General features: G+C 39.9%; 1 protein-coding gene across 2 annotated transcripts; it reads right to left on the minus strand.

Annotated features, from left to right (window-relative positions):
• Positions 1–867: 867 nt before the first annotated feature.
• Positions 868–21110, minus strand: LOC310910222 (photoreceptor outer segment membrane glycoprotein 2). 2 transcript variants are annotated; one of them, XM_083862670.1, is made up of 4 exons: positions 20987–21110; positions 8057–8725; positions 3656–3902; positions 868–2233 (listed from the first exon to the last, which is right to left on the minus strand). In XM_083862670.1, the coding sequence occupies exons 2-4, from the start codon at positions 8635–8637 to the stop codon at positions 1967–1969; spliced, it is 1095 nt and encodes a 364-aa protein (XP_083718796.1). In that variant the 5' UTR covers positions 8638–8725; positions 20987–21110; the 3' UTR covers positions 868–1966. The 2 variants fall into 2 exon arrangements, with proteins under 2 accessions (XP_083718796.1, XP_083718797.1); XM_083862671.1 differs by lacking the exon at positions 20987–21110 and having other exon boundaries at positions 8057–8786.
• Positions 21111–21840: the final 730 nt, after the last annotated feature.

The following is a 21840-nucleotide window of genomic DNA, read 5'->3' on the forward strand; positions in this document are numbered from 1 at the left end:
GACGCTGAGGCTGGATGATCAGTTTACTCTTCCTTCCAAATCTTTTTTCAGAGCAGATTCTTGAGAAATCTGTTAACTGAAAAGCTATCAAAAGAGTAAGCTCACAGTTCTTGTAATTCTGCGAGCCTTAGTTATTGAGGTCTAGGACTGTTTTACCAAAAGTAGAATAAAATTGTGTTGAGGAAGTGACACAGGTGACACTTGGCATACTCATCTGAAAAAAAAATACACTGCATTTAAAGAAAAAACCATACAAAATCTGATTAGTTTCCAGTACGTAACTGTCTTTTTTCTTGATCTCTCGCGGAACTATAACTTTCTATTTTCATTCTTTTCCAGCCTGTATCAGCTAATTATAGAGCTGTTGGTAAGTACTTCTGTCTCTCAGAAATGGCTGAAGGAATTACACACCAGTTAAGTTTTCATCCCCCACTGGACAAAGTGGTTGCAATGCTATGAAAACAAGAAGTAGGCATACAGGTAAGTGCAGTGCAAAGGGAAGAATTAACAATTCTTGCAGAAGGAAGTCTCAGCTTACAACTCTAGTTCTTTGAAGGGGTTTAACATACTTAAGTGTAGGCCTAACATGTTAGGCAGTGAAAGAATTCCAGTTGAAATTATGGTCATGCACAGGGCCTGCTTGAATTACACTGGATTATTAACATTGCACAATTTATTTACAATATATCCTTATAGTATATTTTTTACTTTTCTGAGTGTTACAGAATACAACAGTATTAGGTACAGAAATTTTTACTGTTACTCTGTGCAATTTCAAGAACACAAATGGCTCTATTTCAAATATTTCAATGATAAAACTTCTTTTACGTGATTATCCACAAAGAATGCACTCACAGCAGTAACAAGTGAAACATTTTATTTGGTCTTTCCACCTCTGTTTTGTATTGGTACTTTTTTCCTGCTGACTATTAATGATCAATTACAGTCATAGGGCATCCTCTTACTACAGGTGCTTTGGGCATTGAAGGCTTTCACTCCATGCATTGACAAAGCTGAGCATTGTACCAGGGGTGTGATGTGTGAGCTATGTCCATGTGTCCATCTGTCAGCCTTCATTGATTCTAAATAATCCCTTACCTTCCCACCCCTGGCTCAGTGCTGTAAGTACTTTTGAAATGAGCTTTCAAGCATCTGGGATCATCAGTGTTTGTTTCATAGGAAGTATCTACTAGTTTTTAAACTTGTGCTATCACATGCTAGTTGGAAGTTTAAATATCTCTGCACAAGCTGGCAGTTAATTTTCTTAACCAGAGAACTCCTTTCAGCTGTACCCTTTGACTTTTAGGAAAGTGGGGCAACTGTCTTTCTCTAAACTATTGAAGGGGGAAAATGAAAAGATGCTTCAGACATTTGGGGAAAAACAAGTGAAATACTTTTGTGGTAATTGCCTTCACCTGAATTTCACATATCTGATAGGTTATTTTAGGCTGTAATATATGTATGTATTTGTTAAAATTCTCTGTTTCCCAACTTGCACCAACAGAATCTTCATTTCAGTTTTTGTTGTCTTCTTTTTTGTAAAGAATCATTTTATCCAGTGGAATAAATTCTTTTGGGATTTCCCTGCTCCTGGGACTTTTATAGGTGTAACTTCTTTAGTACCTATTCAACTAATTTGTATGTTAGTACATGTAGACCTATCCTGTGTGAAATATTTCTTGTGCATAATGATTATTCTGATGCATTCAGACCATGATAGAAGTCTGTAAGTAAAGAAGAGAAAGTGAGGAACATGCCACAAGTTTCATGCAGTGTTGAGAATCAGGGATTTCGCAGATAAAAACACATCCATCCAAAGCATTTTTGGAGCTGTCACCAGTCTGTGGTTTGTTCATTTGTTTTACTAGTTTTTCTACCTTTTTTTTCCCACCAGATAAAATCTGGTGACTGTAGGACTGTAATAAAGGAAAGCTCTACTTGTGATGTCATTTCTCGGAAGATTTGCCTACCTAGCTGCAGGGATAGATTTTGTTGTAATATTAGTTTTGTCACAGTCTGTGTTTTGAATGTTAATGTTGGGGTCGTTCATCCCTGAGACAGTGGAGATCTGGTTGGCTTTGCCAAGGTTCTTAATGATGTTAATGTTGTATTTGGCAGTTTCCACAAAACTGTTTTCTAGTAACCAACCATCTGATTCACCCTCCAGATCTCCTAGCAGAAGGACGTTCTTCATGGCTGTTTGTAGGTACCGGACACCAATCAGTACAGAGAGCTGAAAGAAACAGTTAATGGATAAACAGTTGAAATTGCAGCCTCAGTCCTATCACTCAGTTTTTTGGCTTGTGTATTTACAGGCCTCATAACTGAGTAAAGCAGACAGACACTTTATCCCAGCAATATATCTAACCACTTTTCCAATTAATTACATTTTTTAAGAAAGGTAGCAGGGAGAGATGGATTGATTCTCTCTTCATTCTTCAGGTACCAATCCCCCTTGCATGCTCTTAGTACATAAATACCTAGAATTACTCATGAACCTTCTAGCCTCAGAGACTGCAACTAATTGATGTAGAATGGATGATCAGTTAATGGAACCATCAGTCACTGGGAAAGAAAAACTTGTAGTGTGTTGACTTCAGTGGATTTTTTTTCCCCTGACATTGATTAAATCAATATTTCATCCAAGAAGGTTTAATCATTCCCGTGTAAGCCATATGTGTCTTCTACATGCCAACACATGAGAATTAAGGACGGCCTATAGCAGAGGCTCATATCTAAGTTTAGGAAAAAGCCCACTTTTATAGTTCTGTTGAAATCAAGATCAGCTTGTCAGTGTTTAAAGGAGCACAGAGAGCTGGCTCACAGCTTTTCATATGCTTCAGAGGCCTGTTATTTCTGGCATGGTGACCCCACCTAGCACTGCCTGAGGACTATTGTGAACTACTTTAATTACAATGCTAATATTTGTGCAACAGAGCAATAGTCAGAAAACTAAAACACATTAAAAAGGTAAGAAAACTGTATAGGAGCCTGCACCATTGGGGGGGGTCCTTTACTTGCAGATGACAGCATCCAGAGAACTCTACAGATGTCAGCAGGAACACTGCACCTTTGCAGGCATGTAGCTTGCCTGTGCTGCACTTACTTTGATTGCATAACCAGCAGCATAATCTACTTCTAAAAGGATGATATGCCACGATTGCAAATACTATCTATATGGTGAAACTATGTAATATAAAAAGGAGGCTTTAAGATATTAATAAAATGCTCAGTTTTAATTATAAACAAAATTAATGCATTGAGCCAAAGACATACTCATATTTTATATATTTGTTAAAACTGACTTAATACAACACTCAGACCTCCTCACCAAATTTTCATGCGGTTGTGTCACTGCATGTATCATCCCATATCTGATCCCATAAATGGATCAGGGAAGGGAATATGCTATAGTCTGTTGCAAAAGCCCTATAAGTATACAGAATTATATGCATGGTTTCTGATAGTTCTCATCCTCAACAAGATTTCCTTCTGCTCTGTGGACTTTGGGAAAGTTGCCTTTACTAAAGGTAATCCTGCAACATTCCTGAAGTGCTTTCTGAGGCAATTCTCGTGTGTTACACTATCATTGTTTCCCATCTTAGAGACACAGAAGAGTGATTAATCTCATAGAGACCATCTTGGTTAGACTTACCTCGAACAACCAAATAAGCAATGCTGCAATGCCAATGGATCTCATGATCCCAGTGTAATAATCCAGCAGGGCCTCTCTGCACCCCTTCATCCATATATTTAGCTCCTCTGTGAGGAAATCGTAGTTGTAGTGAGCACTGTTGTTTGTCAGCTGGTACTGGATGCAGGGCCGTGGGGAGCTGGGGTTGCAGCAGCTGAAGGGGACTCCATCCACCAAGAACTTGCCATCAACGTTGCTCTTCAAACGGCTGCAACAGGACAAAGTCTGGCCGTTACAAACCTGGTGCCAGCAGCAGGCAGTGCCTGGGATTTTAGAAAATGAAGTAACAGAACCTTGCTGCAATGTAGGCCTCTCCAACATAACAAAAGGAAAATGAGGATATACTTTCAACTGGAAAAGTTTACTGCAGGAAATCTGAATATTGGATTTGCTGTATTTAAGTGTGGTATAGCACAGTACCTCATTCTGCGGTTCTTCATTCTGTGCCACAAGATATGAGTTCAGGCAGATGTTGCCTTTTTAGGTATCTTTGTGCTGAATAATAAACACAATTTTTGCACTTGTTTATCTTAATGGAATTCTAATCGAAGTTATATACCTGGAAATTCTGTGTTTCACTACTTCTGGACTGATTTTTCAACACAGTCTTTCCATGAAAGAGATCCTAATAGAAGAACAACTTTATATGCCACGGGAACCACTGGAAATTATCTACTGGCCTTTTGTCACTGTACCCGTTGCAAGGGCTGCTCTAGCACATGTTTTGAGACTAATTCACAAGGGAGTTTCTACTTCTTGTCATTTCCCTTTCTGTAACTTTTAGAAATGTATTCATTGCTAAAAATTATTCCTTTCCCTCCTCTAAGATCAGGAGGAAAACAAGTGGTGAAAGAGGAAAAATAAGGAGGAATAGGAAAAAAATCATAGGATGGGAAAAGAATACAGTCTCAAATTAACCAAGATTTTCTGGAATTTATATGAATCCTTGGCATGTATTTTCTTCAGAGAAAGAGATTTTCCAGAAACTGGACAGTATCTAAGATGCTGAGAGAGACTCTCACACCTTGGGGAAGCAGCCTCTAAGCATGTGTCTGTTTTCATGCTCAGTGGAAAAGGCTGATTTCCTGAGACAGACCCATGAGTAAGAGCCATGCTCTGGTTTATCAAGTCCAGGCCCTTTACCCTTTGTAAGGAGGTCAGAATACATGAAAGATAACTTCCACTTAGATATCCAGCTCTCACTGTTTGCCAAAAGTTTTGGAAAGTATTAGAAAATTTATTTCCTCATTTATTAATATTTGCAAATAATATTTTTCTGTTCCACAAGAGCTGATTTAATGAGAGGGAAGGAAATAATTACAAGAAGCTCATAGGTAAAGAGAAGGAACAGAAACCCTGTGGTCCAGTCTTGATCTGGAATTTGGGACTAAATGTAGCCTTCAAATGAAATATAAGATGCTAGGAAGCTCAGTATTTGTGGCAGTGCTGTGAGGCAGAATAATTGCTTTTACTTTATTGCTGTGAGCCTACTAAATACAACCTCATTTTTCTGTTTCTTGTCTTTTTCTTCTTCTCCTTTTTATTTGGGCTGCAGTGTGTTTTGTTTTACTTACAATTTTCTCAAAAACAGATCTTTTCAGATAAACCAGAAAGTTAGTCTGCCATTTCCCACTCAGGAGTGGGATAGGTATGAATTTTTCTCCATTTTCAAGCCTAGCTTTTCATTTTGTGGCCATCATATCCCTGGTGATTGCAACAGAATGGAATCAATGTAAAAGAGTCCAAATAATCCACTGAAAGTGGACTGAAGTGTGTGAGCCATGTCGTGGGCATAGGCAAAACCAAGCACTGGAGGGGAAAGGAGCCAGAGAGGCACAAACCAGGGGGCTCCAATGTGGGAGGAGAAAAAGCTCGTGGAGGAGAGGAAGACTGGCACATTGTGACAGGGAAGATCTTACCTGGGCTGGCAAAATGCCCTCTATGTTTCAGGGTATTATATTTATTTAATGACCCCAATATAGTACTCTACCTCTTAAACTGGGTCTTAAGTTTTTCTTTTGATCCCAAGCATCAATTTAAATATTTTCTTTTGTTCTGAATGTGTTATAAAGAGGAATCCTCTTTCTACTGCCAACAGTAGCAGTTACCAGACTTGGGTTATATCCTCCTGCCACTGTGTTTCCTCTGCTAGTGGCAAATTTAAAAATTATTAAATTTGTGTCCTGTCACTTAATAGTATCTTGGTATTGTTAGAAGGGAAGACCTCAGTAAAAGAGTTGGTGGAGCAAGATATTCACTGCTATTTGCTGTTGCAGTTCAAAGTTGTTACAGTACTGTAAAGCAAAAATTGGCTTTTGAGCAAAGATGATTTTTACCCAGACAAAGCAATGATAGCATTGTACTGCTGTAACCTGCCTCATGTTCCTACCGTTCCCACTGACTGTTTCCATGCCTCATCAAATAGTGGTGTTGGCAATAGAGCTGTAAAAGAGAGGGGAGGGAAGAGGGTTTTGCAGGAAGGTGAAAAATTCAGTTTTGCAAAGGTTACATGTGAGATCACAGTATGTCAGATCTCACCTGCTTTGCTTCTTGATCTACAAACTACTAACTGACACCGAGTACAAGTTGAAACCAAGAAAAAATTGATTCTTCTCCATCCTTTCAGAACATTACCAGCTGGGCTTTGCTTCCAATGATTTCATATAAAATATTTCACTATGAGATCTTTGGAAGTCATGGTATAATTTTGTTATACAGTACCAACTTGGATTCTGCCAATCAAGATGAAATTAAGCAATCCATCCACAGTAAAAGAAATTCAGAAATTACTTTCCTCACACACATTTCACTGTCACCTCCTGCCTAAATGGGGCAAAAGCTAACTGATAGTGTGTTCTCAAAAGAATGGCAGAGCACAGGTGAGCCTGCAGAAGAAAACACAGCTTAGTTAAGACCCTGGGTAAAACATTACTGTTTCTGCCTCTCTCACAGAAATAAAAGGCAGTATATTTTACTTTTGACCTCACACTAAGCTACTACTCTTACATTCCTGGGGACCATCTTTGTTGTCATGTCACTTTTCAGCATAGACCCAAGACTTAAAACAGCTCTGGGTCAGTCTGTTCTGTGTGACACTTTCTAACTTCTCTCTTAAGAATGCTTGTTTTGCTTCATTTCTACAGACAAATGTCTTCTGTATGCTGATGCCTTCTTGTTTGTATTCTCCTGGGTCCTGCCCTCTGGTATATTTGTAGCTCTCTCTGCACTATGATACTATGATGGCAGTTTCAAATTGTGAATTCTGTAAAATTAAGACCTTTGGCCTCCCTTCCTCTGGCTTTATTGTCACTGATATTTTAGTTCAAGAAAATGCAGAATTTGACAAATGCCTGTCAAACTCTTTGTATTTGTCTTTCCTGGGAATACAAAACTGCTACTTTTTCAGCTTTAGAAGGATTATTACAAAGTGGATTATCTACTTTTGAAAGTTTTCAATTTTTACCTTGTCTGTAAGTATTACCATTCTTCTTTTTGAGCATATAACTTCCCAGCTGCTACATCATGTGAAACACCACCACCAAAAAGAAAGAGGAGCTGGGGTTTTTTAGCCTGGAGAAAAGGAGACTTGGAGGTGACCTTACCACTCTACAACTTCCTAAAAGGTGGGTGCAGTCAGGTGGGGGTCGGTCTCTTTCTCCAGACAGCAACTGACAGAGTGAGAGGATACAGTCTTAAGCTGTGCCAAGGGAAATATAAGTTGGATATTAGGAAACAGTTTTTCACAGAAAGAGTGATAAAGTATTGGAATGGTCTGCCTGGAGAGGTGGTGAAGTCACCATCCCTGGATGTGTTTAAAAAAAGACTGTGTGGCACTTGGTGCCATGGTTTAGTTGAGGTGTTAGGGCATGGATTGGACTTGATGATCTTGAAGGTCTCTTCCAGCCTAGAAATTCTGTGAATTCTGCGGTTTTTTATGCAGCATACATGTTGTTTGGCAGTTCCTCACATGTGAACATACAGATTTAAACTTGGGATTGCAAAGTCTAATACCTTGAAGAAGGGTCTTGCAGTGCTTAGAGTTGACTGTGCAATGTACAGTCCTTTTTTTCTTACTGTTATCAGCTCACTATAAATTTTAATTAAATTTTTGAGGTAGCTAAAATTAAAATTTTGAAGTAGCTAATTCACCACAATGAAAATGATACATGTTTGCTTTGCTTAGCATTCCTAAAGGCTTAGCAAAAGGCAGCTTTTGATTGTGCACGTATTTAGCATATTTTGTGAGTAACCTGGTCATTCTACATTTTTTAAATTAAGATACAAAGGTGCAGAAAAAAGGGCTTTCCAGTCTCAAAAGAGTTTTTCGTCTAGAATTTTTTGTTACAACTGATAAATACTTACTCCAAAACATCCTTGGAAGCCATATTCAGATAACGAGGAGATACCCACTGAATTTCAAACCAGTCTCTAAAGCCATTGTTCCCACAGCAATGGAATCCAATTTGTAACAAATCCACTGTTTTCTTTAAGAAACATCGCCCAGGTATGTCTGTGTCTTTATAGAACTTAATGGCATCCCTCAGTCCCAGATAGAGAGACTCTTCCAGCTCATTCCTCATGGTATAGCACATGAGAGCACCCAGCAGGATGCAGAAGGTAAAACAGAAGGTACATACGATGTATGGCAGCATTACTAGTTTCCACCGGGAGAACTTGTTTGCATCTGAGCAGTCATAGCAGATTTTTCCACCCAGAAAGTTAATGATACATGCTATGACCCCTACAGAGATCAGCATGTTGGGGACAGAGTTGATGTCCCCTTTTGCCATCACTTCATTGCGCTTCTTGATCTCTATTTTCAGAAAGAGGCCAAGACTGAAGAGAATGATGCCACTCACTACAGAAACCCAGTTGAGGATCCATAAGATCTGGGCCAGTTTGTCTCTCTTGGTTTTGGTGAATTTGACTTTGAGGACAGCCATAGTCAGACGTGCATTAGGAAAAGAAGCGTAGGTCAAGGGAAGCTCGTAAGCTGATTAGGAGCATGGATCCAAGGCAGGCAGTAGAAATCTGAAGAAGAGGGACAGAGATTACTGTCTGTTTGACCAGGTATTTATAGAGCCTACGAAAGAACTTCCTGTACAGCCTCACGCACTCTGAGCCCTGCCAAGAGAGTGCCTCAGTGAAATTTATTGCTTCAATTTCATAATAATGTGAATCGTTTAAAAAAATTTCTAAAGAGCAACTAGAGCAATTAAAAATAAGTGAATAGTATGAACAGAGATTCTGGATTCCTATGATTTTTTTGTCACGACCAATTTTCTGTGCAGACCTGGTATCTAAAAGTAAACTGGTCTGCTGTCTTTCCCTTCAGAAGACTTCCAGTGTCTTTCCCTTCTACTTGTTCCCTGTATTTTTTTTTTTTTAATTATAGATATTTAATATTCTTAGATTCTTATGGTATGATCAGGTTTGTGTTCAAAAGTTGAAGAAACAAGACAAACACATATACAGCCTTCTTTTTTTCTTTCCTCTCCAGAAAACGTGCTTGTCTTGTTCCTAATCTGGCAACTCTCATTAGAGTAATTTTATACCATAGAATTCTGCATTATGTAATTATACAGGCATTTGATTCCACTAATACAATGACATTTATAAATAGTAAAGTGTAGTTCTGTAAATCTGGGGAAATAGAGATGTATAAGCAGCATACTATTTTCTAAGTTAGTGGATGCTATTACTGAATATAAAACTTATATCAGCTAAAACAACACGAAAAACACCTGCAGACAGACAAACTGGACAGAAGTAGGGCTACACTGACCCGGTAAAGGATCCCCAGCTGCAGTGAAGCTTAGTGTTGGGTAAGCAGATTGTTGCAGAGTGTAGTATAAAAAGGTAGTGGAATCCCAGTATCTTCGTGTGTTTATGTTGGAAGGAATCAGTTCTATTTGTACAGGCATGGAATAAGTTGTGTGATTCATATTAGGAGGTGGTTAAATATCATCATACACTAGGATTTTAAGGCCTGTGAGATCTATTGAATTCAAGTGGCATTAATTTTCTCCTGCGTTTACAGGGAAAACTAATTCCCCTCAAAGCTATTCAGCTCTGTGTATCTTTAGTACAATACACAGAATAGTGTGCAAAATGTACAGTATTTTTTCCTTACCAGTCTATTTCCAAAGATGTTGAGGCCAGCAGCTTTCTGAGTTTAAAAACAGGGTCCTAATTTTAATGGTTGTTAAGGCTGATTATCAATTATGGCTGAATATTGATTGTGATCATATTGTGATAATCATATAAATGATAGACACCTTACAGAGATATCCAGAGAGTAGTCATTTACAAAATTACAACACTTGCTTCACACCATTCTCCTCCAGTATTGTTCAGACCTCATTTGAAGGGATCATGCTCTGCTCACAGAATTAAGCCTCCCTATGAATTCAGCTGACAGCCTGAATAAGCCTGCTAAGCCTGGAGACAGTATCTTTGATTGCTTCACCAGTTAAGCAGTTTGTGACTTGACCTTAAATAGCTGTAAGTGATGGCTGCTAATAGATTTATTTGCCCCGATACTCGGGCCTCAGAGCTCACAACAGAGAGAATCTGAAGTGAAATTTACTGATTGCTGACGCACAGTTCACGTTCAATTGCCAGCACATATGAATGGATCACTCACTGTTTGTTTCTGTGAAACACGTGTACATATCTGAACAATGCCTCAAAATTGTTCAGTACACATTTAGTTACGGTGTCACTGAGAACACCCTGCTTGCTAAACATATTTTGTTTTAACATCTGGACAAAAGTTGTAAACAGTTCTACTCTAGTTAAAATTCATCTACTCCAGAGATTGTTGATTTTTGGAAGATACAGATTTGAGACCTTGTCATATTCTAGCCATAAAGAAATTTGAAGTTGAGTTCCATAAGCAGGGATACATTCAATCCCATGTAGCTATTCTGATATAGCTCCATCCCCACTTTTCAGATGCCTGAAGTTTAAAAAAGTAAAAAATTTCAAGAAAATTTTCCTAGTAATTTCTTGTCTCCAGAAATTCTCTTGAGGTATTTTTAGCTTCCTTTGTGAATTGTAGGATCAGATTTCACGGAATATTGACATTTGTCTACCAGTGCTACCCACACCAGCAGCATAAGATCTGTGATTTCATGGAATCCTAGTGCCAGAGGAAGGGGATGGAATGACTGGTTATAGTTCACAGAGCACTTGTTGACTGAACCTGGCTGTCGCTGATATGCTTGGGATTGATCTTTGGGAGACACTCTGCTTCCCATGAAATTGAATCTGGGACAGAAGAGCAAGTTTCCTATTCTGTTCCTTGTATCCTAGCTTCTACATTGATACTTCTGTTAAGATTTTCACCTGTGCTAACAGTTTACTGAATTTATTTCAGATAATAAGACTCTCTTCACATTGTAATGAATTTTGTAATTGCACCTTAACATTATTCTTTCCCTAAGTGTTTAATAAAGTACTGAATGCATTTATTAGTGTGAGATCTATTGCAACACACACAGCTGTATAGTAGAATTTTTGGAACACCATGAAGAAAGTTTTTCCAGCTGAAAGAACTGAACTGCAGTTATGAGCTAGAAGTGTTAGTCTTGCTCTGCAACGTGTGTCTGTTCTTCAAGTCATATTTGGCAGCAGGTTACTGTAAAGCCACACATGCTCCCACCATTTCAGTGGAACTAATGCCTCTGTCATAGTTCTTAGAAACCTTTGCATGTTAACCACTCCAGAGTTATGAATCATATACACATAGACGTTTTCCCCACATAGGGGAGAGCAAAATGGATTTTGTTCTATAAAGGAAGAAATACTTCTTTCAAGAAAAGAAGCCAAATAAATTTGGAAATCTCTCTTATGCTATCAATACTGTTCTCAAGCTTTCCTTGTCTAATCCAAATTTATCTACAAATTTATCTTTAAACACAGCTTCCATCACCATACAGTTTGCTTCCAAGATGTCACCTAGCTGTTCTTTTGCTATCAAATTCTCCTTACTATGTTGAACAAGATATAGTACAGGTATTTATTTTTAATATTTACTTATTAGATACAAATTGTTCAGAGAAATTTTGCAATTTTGTAATAAACAAACCACATATTTTCTTACTGATTTTGCTAAAATCTGCTATTTTACCTAAACATACATCACTATCTGTGGCATTATAAAAGAAACCACTAACCTGCTTCAGAGGACTGAACAGGATCTTGAAACTGGTAACTTGCTGAATACAAGGGAGAAAATACCTGAATTGGACATCCTGAGGATGACTGAAATACTGATTTCCTGATGTCTCTGTAGTTGCTCTGTCTTCACACAGACTCACCGGTGGAGATGGAGAAAACCACTTCAACTCTCCTGCCTGTGCTAATCTCTCCTTCATCTCTAATCGTAGCTAAGAGATTTATTTCAAGGTTCTTATGCCACCAGATTAAATCCTGCAAAACAGGCCAATTAACTGAGTGTGAACTGAGATCTCACCAACAAAATGGTTTATGTGAATTTCTTCTACCTTTTTACCCTTATGGATATTTGGGCTAGTAAACAACAGAACTGTTTTCAGTACCTGCTAACGTCTTCAATAGCTCTTAATTTGTTCTTAACAATAAATATGCCTTCAAAGGAGAGAAGAATAATGAAACTTTGTGATTCTGTGGGAAGGGAAAATGTATCTTAGGCAACTATCATTTATATCCACTATTATGTTCCATACCCCTCATTACATATTTTGTTGCTTTGGATGCAATTTTCTGTTCTCTCTGTATTGAGTGTGATTGTCCAAGAAAAGTAACCAACAGCAATTGAATCATGCTGTATGATTCATGGTATGTTCTGATTTGGGAAGCTTTCCAGGTTCAAGAACAATCTAGTAGAAAACTCTGTCCTAGTCTCTAATCTAGCTCTATTCCAAACCAGAAGCAAAAGCAAAAGTCACACATCCTTTGCCATTTCTGAGCCCAGCATGTAGCAATTTGTGGGACAGATGTGGCTAGTTTGAACTGGCAACAGTGGTGGCAACAAGCTGAGTCTGCAGCAGTGCTTGGTCAAGTTAGAGGTGATGTCAGTACCAGAATCAAATTCCTAAGCAGGAGCAGGTTTGAGCTGTAGGGTCCATATCCTTAACACCTTAGCACAGCAGAGAGTTCAGTGGGCACATGACTGACTGCAGGAGACCCTGCACCAGGCATTGTAAATGTGTAGAAATATTCTTAGAAGCATAAACTGTCCTCTCCTGGCCTACGATAAGCAATAAACCAGTGCCCTGATACAACTGTGATTCTAACTCTGTGTTCTGGCAGTACACTGGCTCTCTCTCCCCTGTGTCCTAATGCTTCACAGCATATGTGATACATCTGGGACCTGTTGGACTTACTGCATATGGACCACACAAATGCATGAGTATGATCAAATACCCCCCAACTGCATTGAATTAATCCTGTGCACAAGTCATTAATGCTTTGGACTTGCAGCACTCATGCAGACCACAGGGAATATTTTAGATCTGTTCAAATGTGTTGGTTTATGTACAGATCAACTCAATGGAAACATATTCAACCGGTATAATGTATTCCTTGGGTACAGCGCAAGCACACAAATGTACACATTTTGTGTTATTGTTCAGCTGGGATGTGATATATCAGAAATCCTGATAACAAATAGCAGAAGTATTCTACACTTTAAAAAAGTTCACTTGTGGAAACTCTCCCCGTCTGCAGAACTCCAATTGTGTTATCCCCAAGTATTAGAAAACGTTACTGCCTCAGTTACCTGAGCAGAAAACTGCACCTTCCCACCTGTGGCTGCTTTGCAACACAAACCTCAGACTCACATGCATGGAAGCAAGCAAGCAGGAGATGGCAGTGCTGCTGTATGAAGACTTTTTCTACAATACAGAGCAAGAAGCTTTTTTTATATATATATAATTTTTTAAATTTGTGTTAGAGAGATTAGAGGTCACTCACACAGCTAATGGAAGCTCAAGAATGCCCCATTGTAGGAAATTACTTAAAACTAATTGTCATGCAGTTAGAGGCCAGAGGCTTGTGGTTTTTGTTCCATCTCATATTTGGAAATGGCTTCAGCTGCAAATGTAATATCAAACGTTGAATTATTCAGAAATTAGTTCTGTTATGGCAGTTTGTAATTAACCATGATGCACTTTCCTGCAGACCTTTGGGAAGCCTGGACATCATGACCATGGAGTAGTGTTTTGTAACTTGCAGAAGTGATTGTACATGGGGGATTCCATCTATCACCCAGCAGTATAGAAGATCACACACTTTCCTGCTAACAGTGGAGATTGCTGTGCTGTGGCTTAGGATCCAAAAAGGTAAATTTAACAAACTATTTAATATTATTCATATATAAGTCTACAGGCAAGGATAGATGTGTTATGAATCAGTCTAATGAAATAACTAGTTGGGATCATGCAACATATAATTTTACATCTAGTTTCCAAAAATTAATATTTTATTTTTATATTTAGATGGCTTTTCACTTCACCTTGTATTTAATGTAAATTGCAACTAATGATACGAGATTTTGGAGTACTGGACTAAAACTGGAGGCACTTGGTGAGTCTGATGGAAGCAAGAACTATACAGCCTTTCCTTCTGAGCTGGGGCAAGTCCATTCAGGAAGAGATTCTCACTGGTATGTGATAATGGGGAGAGGACATGAGCAACCATCTGCTTTTTTTGGCTTTTGTAAAGTTGTGAACCACATAGTAGACACTTAAGAGAACTAAGTTATTAAGCAAATAGAAGTAACTGAGTCTTTGAATAACATTCATTTCTCAATTATATTTTTGAACTTTTAGAAAGGAAGTATAGTGGTATTTAGATGATTATGGTTGTTGTAGTAGATAAAGACAGTTAGGTTAAGTCACGACATCTGAAATTCTTATGGAATTGCAGAGTTGGCAGACGGAATGTCAAAATTAAAAAGCAAGAAGTAATGGCAATAATAAGGACCCAGTTTGTACATTAAAATGACACAAAGTTTTTATGAAATTGAAGTCAGTTATATATTTTGACCACTACAGCTCTATGCTGTACTACAGTTGTACCAGAAGATCTGCTGTACTATGTTCTATGAAGAATGTGAATGCTAAAATGGTAGCTCATCTAATTGCCTGAAGAACACCACAGATGAAACAAATCAGAAAAAGAAGTATTACATTTTTCAGATGTGTAAAGACTATAACAATATGGATGCTGAAATCAGTCTCAGGCAGAAAAGGAAATTATAGCAGACCTGCATGAACTGCAGCTCATGTGTACAGCTTGTCATTCGGGGTCCTGTGCATTGCAGGAAAATCCGTATCAGTACCTGTCAGGCTGGCTCTCATTTCAATCCATAGGAGCTGTACTGTCCACAATCTGAGTCATCCACTCATGACTCACGGTGAGTCATTACAAATGGAAAAATAAAGCACAGAAAAATAAGGCACACTATTCACCTTAAAATCATACCAGCAGTCTATAGTACAGATGGAAACAAACATGTGTAACCTAAAACTTCCATCTTGGCTGTAACTTCTTTCTGAAGACTAGAATCCATTTTTACAAACTTAAGTATAATTAGACCATACATCAATTTTTCTTTTCACTTTTGTATGTTATTCACTATGGATCTTGTCCTCACAAGCCAGGTATCAGGAAGCTTTTTGCAGAATAGAATTATACACATATTATGAGGCCTGGCAGCAGAATTCTCTTTACATAATGAGGTAAAATCTTCCTTTTTTAATTCCATATCTCATAGCATCAATACTTTGATGCACTATGCTATCAACTGACCCTTCTTCTCCTAGCAAAGTAGTCAGACACACTGTCACATTTCTCCTCAAAAGACCTCCTAAACTAACCAATACCTATTCTCAGCTTACTCTAAACCTGATGTTGATGTTATTTTTCACACTCCAGACATAGACATCATTTGAACTGAACAATATTACTCAGGACATATTGTAGGGAATGTGAGAGTCTTTTGGAAAGAAAAGACAATTACCAAGGGACAGGGGGGAGATACTTGTGGGAGTTTCGGAAGCTGTCAAATAGACAGAAGCCAGACACAGTGCTCTTAGAGCTTTTCCAAGATCCTTCTGTCCCCTGAGTGGTGACTTCATGCCTATTGACACCGTCGAGAAATCACAATTTTGGAAAAAGACTGAAGGAACTCAGGTGCCTTAGTGTAGAGAAGACTGATGGTGAGAGATGAAAATAGTGTTCAAGTAATTTTATAGGTAATTGCACAGAGGAAAAAAATAAATTCCTTTTGTGATAGGATATGAGGAGAATAATGGGTGAAATAATTCTTTAGTGAGCATAATGAAACAGCCCATAATAAACCCCTTGATTTTCATCAACAAAGTACTTTTAGAACACACTGACAAATACTGGCCAGGAATGTTGTAAGGACGGTTGGCCCTTCTCTGGAAAAAGGGTGAACTAGATGTCTCAAGGTCTGTAGTTTGTCATTTGCTATTAACTAGACACCTGTTTAAACATCTACAAAACTTGGTAGGAGCTTTCACATCTTTGGCCAATACTTCCTTTGCTCCTTGACTTTTGCCAGAAATGTGAACTTATCAAGTGTTCTTACCTTTCCACTCTTCATTGAAAGCATTGTTTCTGCCTCCATTTATATACTATTTTTTGTTAAAATTTTCAACAATTTTTCAATTCCAAGAGTTGGTGTATGTTAACTTACTGACTAACCAAACCTGTGCATTTTCCATCTCTGTTAAGTCTGGGCATTCTGCTGTCCATATCCTTCTTTTATTTTTTCTTTCTTTCTTTCTTTTTCTCTCTCTCTTCTTTTTCCTGATATCTGACTCCCCAAAAGTTTTTCTGGAGCTTTGTCTTCTGTAGTCATCTAAGCAGAAACATTATTCAGAACTTCTGACTCATACAGAAATAAATAAATATTGCCAAGACCCCAAAGTCCAGGCAAGGAAGTTGCAATGGAAGTGTTTGAAACCAATGAGGATGAGTCATCTACTCCCATACATATTTATTTGAAGAAAATAACAGCAGAGTTCAGAAGTTCTTGCACATTGTTAATCATGTCACCCTTCTTCATCACAGACATATGAGTATGTTTGTGTATAGGTGCAGGTTTAAATATTTAAAGATTCCCTGAAGAAAAATTAGATCATTCATTTTAGACAAAAACTATAGATGAAAATTCTCACATCTCTCTTACTAAACAAAAAAAGAAGATTTCCAGGAAAGCAAACTTATTTTTCCATTGCTACACCTTATGAAGGCTAAGGAACTAGAAGTTGGAAGCATTAGAAAGTTGTGTTCCATTTATAGACATTCCTGGAAATTCTTATCTATTTCTTCAAACAAAAAAGATATTAGAAGCAGGTACCCTGTTAGATATGTGGGTATTTTCTCATTCTCTGTTCTTTTTTAAATTAAAAAAAAATAACAAAAGCTGAAGCTGTGTCTAGTTGTGCCCAGAAATAGTTTGCTGTCACTTTGGTCTTTACTGGCTTGTTTCTATATATTTATTTTAATTCACACCAGTTCCATTTATTGCATCATTATACAATTTAACATTTATTAAATTTAATCTTAAATAATTATGCATAATTTTAATAATTATTAAATACAAAAATATCCATATTAAAATGTAAGAATATCTTTACATGACTGGAGATTATTTCTCATACAGTCAAACTTATTAGGAAATCATATTCTTTCCTATGCACATACCAGAACAATTAAATTTTTTGTTCACATCTTTTCATAGCAACTATGTGGTTATAATAAAGTTTGGTCTGGCAAGCCTTTGGGATTTGGAGTAATTTCTGCAATTAATTCTCCTGCTCTCTAACTTCAATGTTTTGGTGTGCAGTACTTTTCTTCTTGCAGTCTTCAGCCAAGTGAGACATTTAGGATTGAATTAAGACAGCACACTGTGTTATGGTTTAACCCCAGGTTGCAACTAAGTCCCAGCAGCTGCTTGCTCACTCTCCCACCCCTGCCCCAGTGAGGATAAAAGTGGATAGAAAAGGCAAACCTCATGGGCTGAGATACAAATAATTTAATAATTTGTCGTGGGTTGCAGTGTAGGGTGCACACAAAATATTTATTCTATCACCATCCTCATGAACTGTTAAACAAGTGGGGCAGTGCTCTAGTGTTGCCCTCTTCTGCTGATGGCCCATCAACGCCTGGCCCGTGACTCACCGGTAACTCCCTCCAGGGGTTATCTCTGTTTAATGGGCCATCAAGGACGCACTTCACAAATCATCATCCCATTGTGAGATGCTCTGCCCAGGGGGAGGAGCCAAGCATTCTCACCTGGATATAAACTGGGATTTGGAACAGTACAAGCAGCCCTTACCCACTGGATTCCCAGAGGAGCAGAGCTACCAGACCTTTCTACAGGATCACTGCTTCAGGAAGAGCACCTCATCTGGACTGCTTCCACCACCCTGCTCAGGTTGTATTCTGACTCTGTCAGTGGTCCTTTGTGTTATTGCATTTATTTTATTTTATTTTTACCTTTTTACCTTTCTTCTTATTAAATTGTATCTCTGACTTGGAGCCTCTCACTTGTTTTGCTTTCAAGCCACGACATAATTGAAACAAAATATAAAAGATAATATTAATTAGACACTACTACTACTAATTGTAATTGTAATAAAGAGACAAATAAAACCCAAAAGAAACAAGGGATGCACAACACAATTATTCACTACCCACTGATTGATGACCAGCCTGTCTCCCAGCAGCCATTGGCACCTCATGGCCAGCTCCTTCCCCTTTTAATATACTTGGCATGATGTTCTGTGGTATGAAATATCCCTTTGGACAGTTTGGGTCAGCTGTCCTGGCCATGTTCTCCTCTCTTCTTGTGCACATCCTCACTGGCAGAGCACAGGAAGCTGAAATGCCCTTGGTTTAGAGTAAGAATAACTCAAACCCAACTAAAACATCAGCCTGTTGTCAACATTATTCTCATTCTAAATCCAGCACTGTACCAGTTACTATAAAAAAATTAACTTTATCCTATATGAAACCAGGACAGTTTGCTTTACTGATTTATTTTGTACCATCTGAGATACTTTAAAATCTCCAGAACAAACAGAGATGTGCCCATCTGCTGTGGTTTACAGCTGCTGACTAACAGCTGCAAAAAGAGACATTTTTACATCAAGACAGCCAACTAGAACTATAGGTTAAACAAAGGACAGAGGGCAGTTTTTGGCTCAGGGTAGCTTTTTCCAAGGGAAATCAACACAATGCATCTGAGCTTAACTACATGTACTATCAAAAGCAACAACAACCCAAAAAAAAAAAAAAACAACCCCCACAAAAAAAAAAAAAAACAACACACAAAAAAAAAAACAACCCCCACAAAAAAAAAAGAAAAAAAAAAAAGAAAAAAAACCCCAAAACAAACTAGAGTAGCTCAATTTCATATTCATATTTATGTAGAGATTTTAATATGCTGGTGGCTTTTTGGGTTTGGTTGTTTGGGGTTTTTTTGGTGAGTGGTAAAGATATTCTGCAAGTCTGCACCGACAGAGGAAACGCTGGTATCTGTTACACTTATCAACATCTCTGAACCTAAAATAGTAGAACAGAAAGCCTTGAAGTACTTCTTGGTGTATTTCTGGAGCAGTGAGTTAAAAAAGATTAGATCTTCTCTTTAAGGACTTCCTTCACATAAGTGGAAACAGATTTTCCTTTTGAAAAGACTCAGTTTTAGTTTATTTTTTCCCTGCTTGACTTTTATTTGAACCATTTGGGTTTTGTCTGCTTATGAAGAGCATGTGGTAATTTGGAAACTTAGAGCTCAACTGACGATGAAGGAAAGGCTGTTTGGTCTTTTAAACCTTTCAGTGTGCAAGGAGACACATACACCTCGTGTGGTTCCCATGATAATGTGCATGTCAATTGTATTACATAATGAATTAACTTGTGAAGTTCCAAAGTGATGAGAGAATCTATGCCCCTTGGATCTGAAATGATGAACAGGTAAACAGGCAAACCAGACAAACAAGTTTGTTAAGGCCTTTCCTTCTCTTTAATTGAATCAGAAAATTCTCCTGAAGAATTGTACACCTCCGGCAACATGTCAGTTATTTGGGGAACAATAAAGCACTCTTCACAAATGGATTCATATTCATGAGCTCCTCATTACAATCTAGCATGCACCAAGTTTTGTTAGCAAAACTTAGTACTTAAAATAAGAAGTGGTTAGGGTGTTTATCTACCCTCAGTTATAATCTGGGAGGAAAAACACTGTCTACTTTAGAGTGAATATGAAAAAATTATTTGTTTGGTGCATAAGGAGAGCTGCTTATCCTAGAATAACTGTCACCTTTGCAATGCCTTTAAGGCAGATTTGAGGAATGTAGTTCCAGTCAAATATTTTCCATCCGAGGAATTGTAAGTGCCTTTTAAAGGTAAGCAAAACCTGTAACTGCTTTTTTAACCCAGGAAAAGATGTACTACTGTGTATAAAAAAAGCAACTCTCTCCACCTATTGCCATGAACATTGGTTCATTTCCATTCACAAAAATGAACATTTCTTCACTCTATCTGCTTTCTTATTAACTACTTCAATTGTTAGGACACATAATGCACATATGCATTCACTGTGTATAGAGAAATGTATGCTTATCACCAGTGTTTATGCACACCACTGTGACTGGTGGCCCACTGCTTGAGGCAATGTCCTTTGGTGATGAAGAAGCATCTTCCTCAAACTGACACTGAGGAACTCGCAACTATTTGGGTTCACTGCCAGGTTTGCTTCACAGCTCCCACTTCTGGGTAACTCCTTTGTTAAGTACCAGAGCTACAATCTTCTTTTTCATAAAGTAGCAGGAGGAGATACTGTTTCCTAAGCTTACTCCTTAACTGTGATCGCGTTGTGATGAATGAAGAAAGGCCTTAAATTATTCACACTATCTTCTTCCAGCTGGCAGTAGGGAAATAAAGACGCCTTTTTTTTTTTTTTTTTTTTTTTTTTTTTTTTTTTTCCTGCCTAAGGAAACTCCACGAGGAGAACGTTACTCACTTCACGCAAGCTGCTGTGAGCACAGCAAATCTGTCCTTCCTACTTCCCGCAGCACAGGCCTCTCTACTCGGTGCTGGTGTGCCAGACGGATCCAGCCTGTGGGCTGCCACTGTGGCCTACAAACGCGTCCTGTGGGCTGCTGTGCGATGAGGGCACCCAGCGAGAAGTGCCCGCCCCGTGGCCTCACCAGCAGTAAGGAGTCACCTGTGAGAGCGGAGAGCTTTCCCTTCCAAGGCCGGACTCACCTGGGCACGGGACACATCCACCGTTCCCTACAGTCGCTGTGCGGAGCCCAGCGGGGACAGCCCTGCTGTGCTCTCGAGGGGGACAGAGGTGCCCTCGGCGACGCCGGGTCACCCCCTCAGCCCTCTCTCCCCACCCGCGGCCGGGCAGCGGCCTCGCCCCTCAGGCCCGGGCAGCCCGCCCAGGTGCGGACAGCGCAGTCCCGGCCGCGGAGGCGGAGGCGGCACCGCAAGGAGGACCCAGCTTCCCGCCGGCAGCGGCCTGCGGCGGGGAGAGCCCGGGGCTAGTGCCAGCCCCGCACGGGCGCTGCCCCTCGGCAGCCCGCCGGGACCGAGCGCTCCGGGCCCACCCGCGGCTCTGCCCTGGCCTTGCGCGGGGGCGGCACTCGCCGGCTCCACCGACCCCGCACCGCACAGCGCCGCGGCCGAGCGCGCCCGCCCCCAGCCTGCGGATTGACCGCGCTAAGAGCCAATCGCCCGCGAGAAATCGCCGCCGCTGCCCAATCGTCGCTCCGGAAACGGGATGTGGGCGGTGCCCCGGGGGACAGCGGGCTCGGCGGCGCCTCGGCCGAGGAAGGGCGAGCGCGGGGGCGGCGGCGCGGGCGAGCGCGGCCGGGCTCCGGCCGGCACTGCCGCACGGATGGCGGCGGCCGCGGCGAGGGGCTCAACCCCCGCGGGGAGCGCTGCGAGCCGCCCCGTGACCCGCTGAGCGCCCTCCGCCTGCGCGCCGCCGTTACCCCTCCCTGCGGGCCGGCCCGGCTCTGCAGTCGCCATAGAGACCGCGCCGCACGCCATGGGGCGGAGGCTGGGCCGGGGGGCGCCGCTGTAGCACACCATCCCCCGCGGGGCCGGGGCCG

This window comes from Zosterops lateralis (assembly GCF_965231275.1).
Source record: "Zosterops lateralis genome assembly, chromosome: 6".
NCBI lineage: Eukaryota > Metazoa > Chordata > Aves > Passeriformes > Zosteropidae > Zosterops > Zosterops lateralis.